We start from the raw sequence: 14,199 nt of genomic DNA, 5'->3' as shown, positions 1-14,199 counted from the left end.
TGGTGGAAAGGGGGACCAGCTGTCTCCCCTTTCATTCTCTTGTCCGGCTGCTGGGGTGCGAGACTGATTGTCTCTGCTCCCTGCAGGACACACTGCCGCTGGGGAGGATGGACGACACCATCAGCTCCCTGGGGCACACACTGCCGCTGGGGAGGGAGGACGCTGCTCTCCTCTCCCTTCGCTTCACACTGCCGTCTTGGCATCTCACTTTGCTGCTGGGGGGCAGGAACAACAACCTCTGCCCCCTGTAACTCAGCCTGCCGCTGGGGAGGAAGGACTGCACCTTCGGCTCCCTTGGACACACACGGCTGCTGGGGAGGATGGACGACACCATCAGCTCCCTGGGGCACACATTGCCGCTGGGGAGGGAGGACGCTGCTCTCCTCTCCCTTCCCTTCACACTGCCTTCGTGGCATATCACTTTGCTGCTGGGGGGCAGGAACAACAACCTCTGCCCCCTGTAACTCAGCCTGCCGCTGGGGAGGAAGGACTGCACCTTCGGCTCCTTTGGACACACACGGCTGCTGGGGAGGATGGACGACACCATCAGCTCCCTGGGGCACACATTGCCGCTGGGGAGGGAGGACGCTGCTCTCCTCTCCCTTCACTTCACACTGCCTTCTTGGCACATCACTTTGCTGCTGGGGGGCAGGAACAACAACCTCTGCCCCCTGTAACACCGCCTGCCGCTGGGGAGGAAGGACTGCACCTTCGGCTCCCTGGGTTACACACTGCCGCTGGGGAGGAAGGACGACACCTTCATCTCCCTGGGGTTGCTCACAGGACCAATCTATGAGGACCCCTACTTCGGGTTCTTCCTGCCGCCTTGGGGGGGGGCGGCTAACCTCCTCGGATGCAGCCTCTACTCTGCTGCTGTACCACTCTTCCTGCTCATCATACTCTTCGTCCATCTTTGAGTTTTGCTCAGCCATGACCTGGTTCCAGATCCCCTGGAATGTGTCCATGGATATATAACCCCCATACTGGGCCACTTGCTGCCTCACCTTGGCCATAAAATCATCTTCAGCGTCAGAGCCTTCCATACTTGTCTGCTCCAAGTCGCTGGATACCTCTGCTGCCAGGGGCGCTGCACGAATGCTAACGTTGCCCTCAATTTGTAACTCCAAGGAATTGGTGTTCTGTAGCTGTCCTTCTGGCTGTAGGAACGATCCCGCAGCTTGTTGGTTTCTCTGCGTCGTTCGCAGCATGAGGTACGCCTGTACATCGTTGTAGACCCGGTCTGCCATCTGCTCCGCTCGGGCTGGTGAGAATAGAGCCATCCTGCTCCTATATTCCCTGGCAAACTCGGATTCCTCCTCCTCCCTCGGAGGTGCTGCAGCAGCTGCGACTCTGTCTCCTTCCATTTTCCTGATTTCCTTTGTAGATAGGGTCGCTGTACGGATACTAGCGTTGCCCTCAATTTGTAATCCAGAAATGGTGTTGTCTGTAGCTGTCCCTCTGGTTGTAGGAACGATCCCGCCGCTTGCCACCAATTGTAACGGACCGTTTCACTTACAAGAGGATAAAACCCAGTTTAGGCGATAATCCCCTTTCCAGATGCACAGGCAGCTACTGCAAACACCATTCTCCCGACTGGAACCACACGAACACTGGAACAGCTGAACAAGAAAAGCAGACATCGGCTTACACTCTTGGCAGTCAGCTTACAATCCCATTCCCCCAAAGACCGAGACGACACATCGCTTTGAGGGTTAAGCAAGAACTCTAGACTGGGACACCCAGTCTGGCTTTTATTTCCAACTCACACATACAGGCCACACCCAGGGGGAGGCATAAAAGAACCAATGACATAGATGTTACCTCCCACACATCCCCTCCCCTTAGTGTGACACATAATCCCATTATGCATACAGAGTAAAATATACTTTTACACAACTTTCATAACTTTAAAACCATACATCACATTCACATAAAAATACATATCCACAATCAATCCATTCAGGGGAACAACATATTAAAAAATGGCATGGATCCGACCAGGGGTTTAAAAGTTACTAAAAGTATCTTTTGGGCCTTGGCTTGCAGCATGGCACAATCTGGCCCAAACAGAAGTAAAACATCCCCCACAATGCATCCCGGCTTCCTCCCTTCTGCCCTGGAGATAATTGGAGAAGTAATCCAATTATCTAGGACTAGAGTCAGACTCCATTAACCACATGGTTGCAAAAAGACAGTAAAAGACATAAAATTACATACTGATACATTTAACACATAAAACACACATTTCTACATATCCCCAGTTTAACTGAACACAGAAATACCTACATAATATTTAAGACAGTATTACTGTGATATGTTACAAAGTCTTAAAGGGACATTAGTCCCAAAAGTCCCAATATGTCCATCGCTGATTTTAAAGGGCCAGTAGCAGCAATATAAATTAGTACATGCCCAAATATAGTCTTTAAAATGCAATATGTCCAGGGGCCATAGTCAGCGGGCAGGAGGCTAGCAGCCAGGCCTCTCCAGTTCACAGTGGCGAAGCTGGTTTCGCCACAACAGGCAATTCGCCTGTTTTCATTCCCTTGTTTGTGACCGACCGCAGGGCCAAAATGCATGGAACTGTTTTCGGATACTTTACCCATGCGGTCGGTCAAATCTTTGGAACCTCATATCTCCCGAACCATTCATCCGAATGACTTGAATTTTGGATATGTTGTCCCCCTGAATAAGGGCTATCCAGCGATGCTGGATTTAAAGGTGTACCCCCTGTTTTTGGGGTACATCCAGAACTTGGCTGGAAAAGTGTACCGGATAATTGGGTTTAATGTTATCTGAGGGGAGGGGATGTGTGGGCTGAACCATGTATGTGATTGGTTATTTTATGCCTCCCCCTGGGTGTGGCCTGTATGTGGATTATTGTAATAAAAGCCAGGCTGGATGAGCCAGTCGAGAGTTCCTGTTTTACCCTCAAAGTGATGTGTCGTCTCATTATTGGGGGGAAGGATTTATTGTATGCTGTTCCAGTTGACTGCTAGGAGTACAAGCCTATTCGTATGGTTCCTATTCAATGGTCTACAGCATTCATATGCTTGGGAGAATTTAAAGGTTTCTCGGATTCGGTGATTGTGGTGTCTGCCAGAGTGCTTGGAGTCCTCAGGAAGCACTAGGAGCATCCATTAACGGAGGTACTCAGTCGGGGTGCCAGGTGATCCGTTACAGTCGTCTTTCATCCTTTCTTACCTTGGCCATGTCTCTGAGTATTGCACACCTTGTGCTTTCGGGCACTCCAGTGATGTTGCAGCTCTGAAATATGGCCAAACTGGTGGCAAGTGGCATCTTGGCAGCTGCACGCTTGACTTTTCTCAGTTCATGGGCAGTTATTTTGCGCCTTGGTTTCTCCACACGCTTCTTGCGACCCTGTTGACTATTTTGAATGAAACGCTTGATTGTTCGATGATCACGCTTCATAAGCTTTGCAATTTTAAGAGTGCTGCATCCCTCTGCAAGATATCTCACTATTTTTAACTTTTCTGAGCCTGTCAAGTCCTTCTTTTGACCCATTTTGCCAAAGGAAAGGAGGTTGCCTAATAATTATGCACACCTGATATAGGGTGTTGATGTCATTAGACCACACCCCTTCTCATTACAGAGATGCACATCACCTAATATGCTTAATTGGTAGTAGGCTTTCGAGCCTATACAGCTTGGAGTAAGACAACATGCATAAAGAGGATGATGTGGTTAAAATACTAATTTGCCTAATAATTCTGCACGCAGTGTATACACATTAGTACCACCCACCAGGTTTTGGAAAACAACCAATAAACACGTACAATACACTCAGACACTCCCACACAAAATCCTCCCCTCTGCCTGTGATACAATTACCTTACACAATGGGTAATGTAATTATAACAGGCAGAGAAATACAATTTTTCCACATTATTCATAACTTTAAAAGTATGCATCACATTCACATAAAACATTTTCAGAATCAGCATACTCCAATTACGAACAGATGTCATAATCATCCCCATTGGTTCGAAAGATAGATCGAAGTCCTTTGTGACCAAAGGAAGCATGGCTTTTCTGCCCAAAACCAGTTCCACAGAGTCTTCTATCCTGGAGATAATTGGGAAGTAATCCAATTATCTCCAAGGACAGAGGCAAAACTCCATTAAGCACATGGCAGTAAAAAGACAGTAAAATACACAAGGTTATATTTATTACATAAAATACAGACATGCAACATATCCCCAGATAGCTTAGATCTGAGCACACCTTATTACTGAATGGCGCTCAGACGACACACATACAGTTCAATTGCCATGGAGCTAAAGTCTTTTATTACACGAATAGGCTCCATGGCAAAGCTATCTGGGTTAAATGAGTTAATTCAGTAAATCCTAGAATCTACCGAACGCCAGAGCACAAATACATGAATAGACCTTTCTGCATAGGAAAATAAAGTATTTAAATGCCGGTCCATAGTCAAAAGGCAGCAGGCAGACAACCAGGCTCCTCCAATGCACAGTGGCGAGATTGGTGTCGTCACACACATTATCTCTTGTGTGTTGCAGAGTAACCAGCGTGTGGACCTATACCAGTGGAAGGATGGCAGCGGGGACATTGGCACCTCCCTACAGGGACACACACGAGTTATCAGGTTTACTGGATCTACTGTTTCTGCAGTAAATGAGTTTAAGATTTTAGCAGTAAAAATTCTCTAAGTTGCTGTCACTGGTCGGTTCCTTTTATACAAAATGCCGCTCTCTCACTTTTTTACTCAGGGGGCTGATGATGCAATGTGAAGTAAGAGGTTTACTGCTTTGTAAGAGAGACCCTATCCGCTGCCTCTTTGTATCTTTCACTGTTGTTGATACTTGTTTCTGTTGGTTGGCCCCTCGTTCAAACTAGTCGCCAAATGGTAATTGTAATCTGAGCAAAGCAGTTATAGTTAAACATTTAAAACACAAGCTATTGCAAACCATTGCTTTTATTTAGTGAGATGTTTACAGAGTTTCCAGTGGACTAAACTAGTAACGGGCTTCTGTACTCTTTTCTCTTGCAGTGATCTTGACTGGTCAGCGTTTGAGCCAGACGTGTTGGTCACTAGCTCCATTGATACCTACATATACATCTGGGACATCAAGTAAGGACAGAGTGTTATCAGGACTAACGTGGATATGGTAGTGATATAATCCTGGATAACTGCGAAAAGGGTAGTGAGATAACTGATGGAAGGCTAGTAAAATAATCCGGGATAACTGGGGAAGGGTAGTGAGATAATCCGGGATAACTGGGGAAGGGTAGTAAAATAATTCAGGATAACTGGGGAAGGGTAGTGAGATAATCCGGGATAACTGGGGAAGGGTAGTGAGATAATCCGGGATAACTGGGGAAGGGTAGTGAGATAATCTGGGATAACTGGGGAAGGGTAGTGAGATAATCTGGGATAACTGGGGAAGGGTAGTGAGATAATCTGGGATAACTGGGGAAGGGTAGTGAGATAATCCGGGATAACTGGGGAAGGGTAGTGAGATAATCCGGGATAACTGGGGAAGGGTAGTGAGATAATCCGGGATAACTGGGGAAGGGTAGTGAGATAATCCGGGATAACTGGGGAAGGGTAGTGAGATAATCCGGGATAACTGGGGAAGGGTAGTGAGATAATCCGGGATAACTGGGGAAGGGTAGTGAGATAATCCGGGATAACTGGGGAAGGGTAGTGAGATAATCCGGGATAACTGGGGAAGGGTAGTGAGATAATCCGGGATAACTGGGGCCACAGAAAGCACGCCAAGCCGCCATTGTCCCTACCACCTCAGGGACCCCCAGAATGGTAACCGCCTCCGCTTGTGGGGTCTCTGGGTGGAACCAGGCAAGGGAAATGTCTCCTTTCGGGGCACAAACGCTCCCCCTGGCCAATGTTTGTGTGTATGAACGGCGGCCACTTAGGGAAGCACTAAATTACTTCCCTTGCAGTTTCACACTTATGTTGCAAGTTGCCAACATTCTAATTGATTGGTGTGAACACTCCGAGGGGCACTGGGGAAGTACTCGTTCGGGAAACGAACAAGTCTAGAAGCAATCCACAAATGCTCCCCCTGGACGGTGTTCGCCACCCAGGGTCGGCGTGCACCAAGGCTTCCCTTGCGGTTTGCGGTTTTCACACCTCATTAGCGAGGTTCGAACGTTCTAACTAAAACATTCTAAATGGGATCTTGGGCTGGTCCCCGTTTGGGAGACGAACGAAAACCCGTTCGTATGAGCTCTCCTGAACAGAGAGCAGGTAAAACATACACAGATTCACAAATACATGGGGGAAATACAGGCAATCACATAAAGACAATTCATGGACGGGCAACGGTCCCGCCACACTGACCAATTCACTAATGCCAGAAACAAATCATCATTGTGCAGCAAGAGTAACCGGACACCAAAGCCTGCTCTGCATGATCACACTGATCAGTCTGCCTGTCTTCTCGCCCTGTGAGGATGTTACCAGGTGAAGAGATCTTCCAACTGCACATGTGTAAATCCCTGGGCACTCCCAATACACTTTTCCAGCATTCCTAGGGATAGGACACTGGTTAGTTAGATCAGTGTCCCCCCTGGGGTGGGTGTGGAAAGCAAAGAAAGAAGCAGTTAAATATGAAGAAAAAAAATCACATTACCTGCTTTTTTACATCCTGCAGAGTGAGGTAACTGTCTCATGCAAAGCTAAAGATTTATGTGATCAATGTGATGCCTGTCCCTCACACCTTATCCACATAAGATTAAAACAGATTAAGATGTATATCTCGCGTGTTCTTGGCAGGGCTGCTAATCTCTCACTATGCATTTTTCCAACAAAATAAAACTTGTTACATTTTAACATCCAATAAATCTTTTCATTTTTTTCAGAGACACAAGAAAACCATCAGTGTCACTGTCTGCAGTCGGTGCGTTTCCTATCAACTCCTGTTACTCTGTAGTGGATCTATATGATTATAATCTATTTCATATATTTTATTTATAATATGTCTTTAACACTTCTCTAGCAGACTTTGTTTTGTTAACTTGCGTAGCTCTCCTTTTTATGAGCTTCCTAATGTCCATTAAACCTCATTGTTTCTTTTACACAGCTGGGGCTTCACAGGTGAAGTGGAACAAAAAGAACCCCAATTGCATAGCATCAAGCCATGATGGGGACGTGAGGATTTGGGACAGAAGGGTGAGTAAGGTTTCTCTATGCTGGCTGTGGCTTTGTGTCATGAAATAAATCTAGGAATCAGCCAGGGCGGGGAATAGACTACTACAGGTCCTTAAATGTTATATCGCAATAAATTGCCCCTTCAAACCAGAGCCCTGTAAAGTATCTCCTGGTCCCGATGTGAAATGGCTGACTTGTATGGGTGCATTAAATGAAGGGAACTGTGATTGAGCAATAATAAAATGTCAGAATGACTGTGTTCCATATGGTGCAGTGTCACCCAACTATTTAAAGGCTTCCAGATGGCCCAGCTGCCAATCAACCGAGATAGTGTTTCTATTGCAGAAAGCCAGCACGGCCGTAGAATACATTGCTGCCCACCTTTATAAGATCCATGGTCTGGACTGGCATCCAGACAACGAATACATCTTAGCAACTTCCAGCCAGGACAACTCCGTCAAGGTAAGTAGTAGACGTGGGAAATACTTCTTTTGAGTATGCGCCACGCATTCATGTTGCTGTGATTTCGTGATTGTCGGGTAGCTCCGTTGGTGTTATAAGACGAAAATGAAGGTGTTCTCGTTGCATCTGTTTCAGGGATGAGGTTTATTTACCAGCAAACTGATCAATGTGGGGACACTTACTCACTAACGCGCTAACTATACTGTGCAAATAGAATAAATGTATAACAAACGTTTTGGGGTAATCCCTTTGTCAAAGCTTGGTGAGGGACATGATGCAATGACAAAGGGATTACCCCGAAACTTTTGTTATTGTCCTCCAAATAAATGTCAGTAGCACCTTGGTTAGCAACTATTTGCGCAGCCTCTATTTGTACTGTGGATTTCCACTGCCTGAGCTACAGTGAGGGGCTTTATGCTGAATAGTGAGTACTATCTTTTGTTTTGAAGTTCTATGTATTTTTTTCTGGAAAAAATTTTTGCGCTATACTGTGTGTGTTGTTGTGCGCGAGCTATACTGTGTGTTTGTATATGAAGAGATTCTGTATTACTGTAAGTATGTGTGCTATAATGTATTCTGTATCATTTAGTTCTGGGACACACGACATCCCCGCAAATGTCTCAGCGTTTTGGCTTGTCAGGTGCCAGTCTGGAAAGCACGTTACACGGTAGGAAAATAATCTCAGCCTCCTAATACAGTACACTCTGGATAGCTGGATACGATCTCACCTAAACTGCTATCACTACTATGTCCTCCTGGGATCTGCTCTATAGAACTGAACACAATACTCTAGGTGAGATCTTACCGGGGATCTATAAAGTACTATCACTACCTCTCTATGTCCTCCTGGGATCTGCTCTATAGAACTGAACACAATACTCTAGGTGAGATCTTACCGGGGATCTATAAAGTACTATCACTACCTCTCTATGTCCTGGGATCTGCTCTATAGAACTGAACACAATACTCTAGGTGAGTTCTTACCGTGGATCTATAAAGTACTATCACTACCTCTCTATGTCCTCCTGGGATCTGCTCTATAGAACTGAACACAATACTCTAGGTGAGATCTTACCGGGGATCTATAAAGTACTATCACTACCTCTCTATGTCCTCCTGGGATCTGCTCTATAGAACTGAACACAATACTCTAGGTGAGATCTTACCGGGGATCTATAAAGTACTATCACTACCTCTCTATGTCCTCCTGGGATCTGCTCTATAGAACTGAACACAATACTCTAGGTGAGATCTTACCAGGGATCTATAAAGTACTATCACTACCTCTCTATGTCCTCCTGGGATCTGCTCTATAGAACTGAACACAATACTCTGGGTGAGATCTTACCAGGGATCTATAAAGTACTATCACTACCTCTCTATGTCCTCCTGGGATCTGCTCTATAGAACTGAACACAATACTCTGGGTGAGATCTTACCGGGATCTATAAAGTACTACCACTACCTCTCTATGTCCTCCTGGGCTCTGCTCTATAGAACTGAACACAATACTCTAGGTGAGATCTTACCAGGGATCTATAAAGTACTATCACTACCTCTCTATGTCCTCCCAGGATCTGCTCTGTAGAACTGAACACAATACTCTAGGTGAGATCTTACCAGGGATCCCTACCATGCTATCACTACCTCTCTATGGAGCTCTGTTTCTAGTTGACTAATTTTTATGTGGTGGGTCTCTGACCATTGTTGACAAAATTGTAATGTCTGGTTCATATGTAATTTTATCTTATTTACACTAAGCCCTTTAACAATGGCCTGGTTACGGTGATGGTTCCTCAGTTGCGTAGAGAGAACAGCCTGCTTCTCTGGAACGTGTATGACCTCCATTCTCCTGTCCATATCTTCGTTGGGCATGACGACGTGGTCCTCGAGTTTCAGTGGCGGAAACAAAAGGAAGGTTTGTTTACTGCCCAATTTGCAGCCGCAATTTCCTCACTGCTAGAAAAATTAGAATAAAAATTGGAAAAGGACAGAAAGAAAGATAACCTAAAGAAAGTGTGGAGGCAATTTCCATTATAACAAATTACATTTTGGATTTATTTGAGTGTGGAAATTAAACAAAATAAATAAATAAATAAAACCATCTACTTGTCCAAGGGGCTAAAGCGGTAGCCTTATATTTGTCTTCTTGTCTTGTATTGACACAAGTAATTGTGTCCCCTGCCTAGAGCTCTAAGCATAATGTGTTAGCATCTACCCAATTCCCCCACTAGGATATGTGTGTAATGTGTGGTGCTGTGTATTTTCCCTCTCTTGCTTATCATTCTGCGGGGAGGGGGGCAATGGATTTCCAGTGGGGTGGGGGGGGGGGGCTATTTTCTGCACTTCTGGTTTATGCAGACCCCAGTAATCACTCCTTCCAGTCCAGGTGCTCAGTGAGTCAGGCTTCTCTATCTGTGTGTGTAGATAGTTCCTGCCTTTGATTACAGTTTCTATAGATAATTCCTGTGTGTGTAGATAGTTCCTGCCTTTGATTACAGTTTCTATAGATAATTCCTGTGTGTGTAGATAGTTCCTGCCTTTGATTACAGTTTCTATAGATAATTCATGTCTTTATTTCCAGGCCTGAAGGATTATCAGTTGATCACGTGGTCTCGGGATCAGACTTTGCGCATGTGGCGGGTGGATGCCCAGTTGCAGAGGGTAAGATATCTCTGGGTGAAAAGTCTTGAACTGGAGTACTTGAGTGAGATCCATCAGTTGAGACTCTGTTTATGGAGGTAGTGGATGAATAATCGTGAATATCTTATAATATCCCATCATCCTTCAGTCATTGTTAGAGGACTGTTTTTCAGACATTGGGCTGCTTGACTGGCACCATGGCTATTAGTGAGCTCTGCTTATAACACCTGACTCCTTTTATCTGTGGCGGCCTTCACTATCCCTTCCTGCAACCTGAGCTCACCAAAGGAGGCCAATATATGGTGATTAGTTTCCTTTTAACTGATGAGATTGTGCTCCTATATTATAGCTGGTTTAGAACCATTTTTGTTAATTGTGAGTTTAGTTTTGTCAGAACAGTTTGATTCTGTAAGGCAATGACTAGAATTCAATAACTTGTAGAACTGGAGTTTGGGGGGTACCCTGTTCCGTTGCCTTCTCTTTAGCTGGTACCCGTTTACCCATACAATAAATATAGGATTAACTCAGCTGGTCTGTTGTGTAGTACATTCATTGTCAGGACCCTTATATTCCCTGCTAGCTTTGTGCTAATGATATTGTGGACCCAGTGGACGATCTAATGGATGGATTGTCCTTGATGCCTGAACAAGAAAAGTCACTGCAACCACAGGAGCAAATGTCAGGCCCGTCAGAAGACGATGGTGGTGAGTTATATTATCTGTGTGTGTCTGCCACGCTGTATGTCACAATTTTCCATGGTGAGTTATGTTATCAGTGTGTGTCTGCCACGCTGTATGTCACAATTTTCCCTGGTGAGTTATGTTATCAGTGTGTGTCTGCCACGCTGTATGTCACAATTTTCCATGGTGAGTTATGTTATCAGTGTGTGTCTGCCATGCTGTATGTCACAATTTTCCATAGTGAGTTATGTTATCAGTGTGTGTCTGCCATGCTGTATGTCACAATTTTCCATGGTGAGTTATGTTATTATCTGTGTGTCTGCCATGGTGAGCTGTTATTATGTGTGTGTCTGCCATGCTGTATGTTACAGTTTTCCATGGTGAGTTATGTTATTATCAGTCTGTGTCTGCCACGCTGTATGTCACAATTTTCCATGGTGAGTTATGTTATTATCAGTGTGTGTCTGCCATGCTGAATGTCACAATTTTCCATGGTGAGTTATGTTATTATCAGTGTGTGTCTGCCATGCTGTATGTCACAATTTTCCATGGTGAGTTATGTTATTATCTGTGTGTCTGCCATGCTGTATGTCACAATTTTCCCTGGTGAGTTATGTTATTATCAGTGTGTGTCTGCCACGCTGTATGTCACAATTTTCCATGGTGAGTTATGTTATTATGTGTGTGTCTGCCACGCTGTATGTCACAATTTTCCAAGGTGAGTTATGTTATCAGTGTGTGTCTGCCATGCTGTATGTTACAGTTTTCCATGGTGAGTTATGTTATTATCAGTGTGTGTCTGCCATGCTGTATGTCACAATTTTCCATGGTGAGTTATGTTATTATCAGTGTGTGTCTGCCATGCTGTATGTCACAATTTTCCATGGTGAGTTATGTTATTATCAGTGTGTGTCTGCCATGCTGTATGTTACAGTTTTCCATGGTGAGTCTTTGCCACTTTTTATAATTCATTGGTTAATGTGTTTTTTCAGTGGCCTTTAACGAGGAGGCTCCATCAATACCATTGACCATGGGAAAAGCTGAGCAACCTGGTCTCCCTCAGACCCTACAGCAGGAGTTTTCATTAATCAATGTCCAAATCCGTAACGTTAATGTTGAGGTGAGTGAGAAAACGTCCCCATAGAGCCCTGCTTTCTTGTAATTTGTACTGGACGTGCCCGGCTCGGCGTGCCCTGCACGGTTACTGCATGGCGGCTTTTTAGTGGCCCTGATCTGATACCATGCACTGGTCTTTCTGCCAGGCTGCCTTTTCCTCTTGCAGGTTTTGCTCTCCTAGTACAATGTATTCACTGCCCTGGTGTCCTGACAGATGGATGCTATGAACCGGAGTTGCACGGTGTCTGTACACTGCGGAAATCACAGGGTGCGAATGCTGGTTATGTTCCCTGTTCAGTATCCCAACAACGCAGCCCCGTCCTTCCAGTTTATTACTCCCACGTCCATCACCTCAGCCATGAAAGCCAAAGTGCTGAAGGTAAGGAGCCAGGATGCATGTTTTAATACCCGAAGCATTTAGGGAGAGCACTTACTGACCTTTTAGCTTACCGCCCTCTCAGATCCTGAAGGACACGTCTCTGCAGAAAGTGAAGAGGAATCAGAGCTGCCTGGAGCCCTGTCTGCGTCAGCTGGTGTCCTGTCTGGAGGGCTTTGTGGTAAGAATAGGTCCTGGCGAAGGGGGAATGGTTACCCAACATTCAAAGTGCTTCCCTGCTGTAATATCAAATGATCAAACTTAATAAAAACCTGGTGCACTCACAGTCTGGTTTACTATGGATGTCCTTACCCTCACAAGGCCTCTCTTTATGAAACAGAACCAAGAGACCAGTCCTTCAAGCAACCCGTACACCTTGCAGGGCACAGTCACCCCACCAATGCCCACCTTTGCCCGAGCCACAAATGCCTACGGTTCCTACCAGGATGCTAATATCCCATTCCCTCGGACCTCGGGAGCCCGTTTCTGCGGTGCTGGTAAGTTTTGTACAACCCGCACAGCCGCTGTTTATATCACACAGGTGTGTGCGAGACATGTGCTATTTACTCTGACAGTCACCATGTACTGTGTATGGGAGTTGGTGTTGACTGGTGTATGTTTATGGCATGACGTTTCACTTTGTTGTCTGTGTTCTCAGGATACCTTGTTTACTTTACACGGCCCATGACAATGCACCGAGCTGTGTCACCCACCGAACCAACACCAAGGTAAGTCACATCTGGTTCTTTAATGGTCGGAATGAGTTTAGAACGTGCCATCTTCATCTCTATGTCCTATTCAATAATTTTCTAGTGTTTATTTTTCAATGCACCCTCATAATTGCGTTTCTCCAGCAAATCAGCCAACACTATGGTAAAAGACGCTTTGTAAATTCATATATAATCACCACCAAGAGGCAGACTGCTCTTTTACCCCACAATGTTCCTATACAGATATTAACCCTTGCATTGTCTGAGTGTTGTTGACCATGTTATGGGGCAGTATAGTATATAGTAAATGGTAAAAGCTGAATTATGTTAAATATATATTCTATACTGTTTGCCTCTTAAAAATATTCAATAAAGTATCCAAAATGTATATACAAATTGGACTTTTTAAAAAATCTTATTCTCTCCTTAGTGCAATGCACTTGTTTTGATTTTATTTAAGTATAATTGAAGGGACACCTCAAGCTGGATTTAAGCTCTCATTTATTTAGAGAATGCATTAACCACTCCTTGGCTAAGATCATCAAAATGACTTTTTCATAGGAAAGCATTGAGAGGCTTTTGCGCATGCGCAGCATGTATTGAATAAATGCATCTCTATGAGGAATGTTGAGCACCCCATGTAAAGTATGAACGGTCAACGATGCACACTGTGCAGCACTGGCCCCGGAAGCACCTCTAGTAGCAATCTTAGTGACTGCCATTAGAGGTGTTGCTAGGCAGAGGTGTTCCTTTTCTCTGAAAAGGCAGTGTTTACATTAAAAAGCCTGCAGGAACAGGCGGTAGAGACTAGAACAACCACATGAAGCTGTAGTGGTTTTAGTGACTATAGTGTCCCTTTAAGGACAATTTACGCAGCCAGGCAGTGCCCAGTGACAGCATAGACCACTGTGCTGTAAAAGTAGCAGCAGGGGTTAAATCCCCTCTTGTCAGCTGGAGCCAGAATTAGTGGCCTCAGACTGGACTAGGATCTGTTAGCGCTGTAGTAGGGCATTTATATGGATGCAATGGGGCATGCAGTGTGAGAGTCAGCCA

General features: G+C 45.0%; 1 protein-coding gene across 2 annotated transcripts in view; it reads left to right on the top strand.

The window, feature by feature from the left end:
* Window positions 1-14,199, top strand: part of WDR59 (WD repeat domain 59) — a 60,278-nt gene that overhangs the window by 28,209 nt on the left and 17,870 nt on the right. For both annotated transcript variants that reach the window (XM_063438086.1, XM_063438085.1), the window contains exons 4-17: window positions 4,545-4,630; window positions 5,036-5,116; window positions 6,871-6,908; window positions 7,092-7,180; window positions 7,505-7,621; window positions 8,211-8,288; window positions 9,383-9,539; window positions 10,206-10,285; window positions 10,845-10,968; window positions 11,937-12,064; window positions 12,275-12,439; window positions 12,522-12,617; window positions 12,777-12,933; window positions 13,095-13,164. In XM_063438086.1, the coding sequence (XP_063294156.1) occupies window positions 4,545-4,630; window positions 5,036-5,116; window positions 6,871-6,908; window positions 7,092-7,180; window positions 7,505-7,621; window positions 8,211-8,288; window positions 9,383-9,539; window positions 10,206-10,285; window positions 10,845-10,968; window positions 11,937-12,064; window positions 12,275-12,439; window positions 12,522-12,617; window positions 12,777-12,933; window positions 13,095-13,164 (1,466 nt within the window). The remainder of the gene's footprint in view (window positions 1-4,544; window positions 4,631-5,035; window positions 5,117-6,870; window positions 6,909-7,091; window positions 7,181-7,504; window positions 7,622-8,210; window positions 8,289-9,382; window positions 9,540-10,205; window positions 10,286-10,844; window positions 10,969-11,936; window positions 12,065-12,274; window positions 12,440-12,521; window positions 12,618-12,776; window positions 12,934-13,094; window positions 13,165-14,199) is intronic.

Source organism: Pelobates fuscus, chromosome 12, assembly GCF_036172605.1.
Source record: "Pelobates fuscus isolate aPelFus1 chromosome 12, aPelFus1.pri, whole genome shotgun sequence".
Lineage (NCBI taxonomy): Eukaryota > Metazoa > Chordata > Amphibia > Anura > Pelobatidae > Pelobates > Pelobates fuscus.
This window is presented reverse-complemented; position numbering and strand designations above follow the sequence as displayed.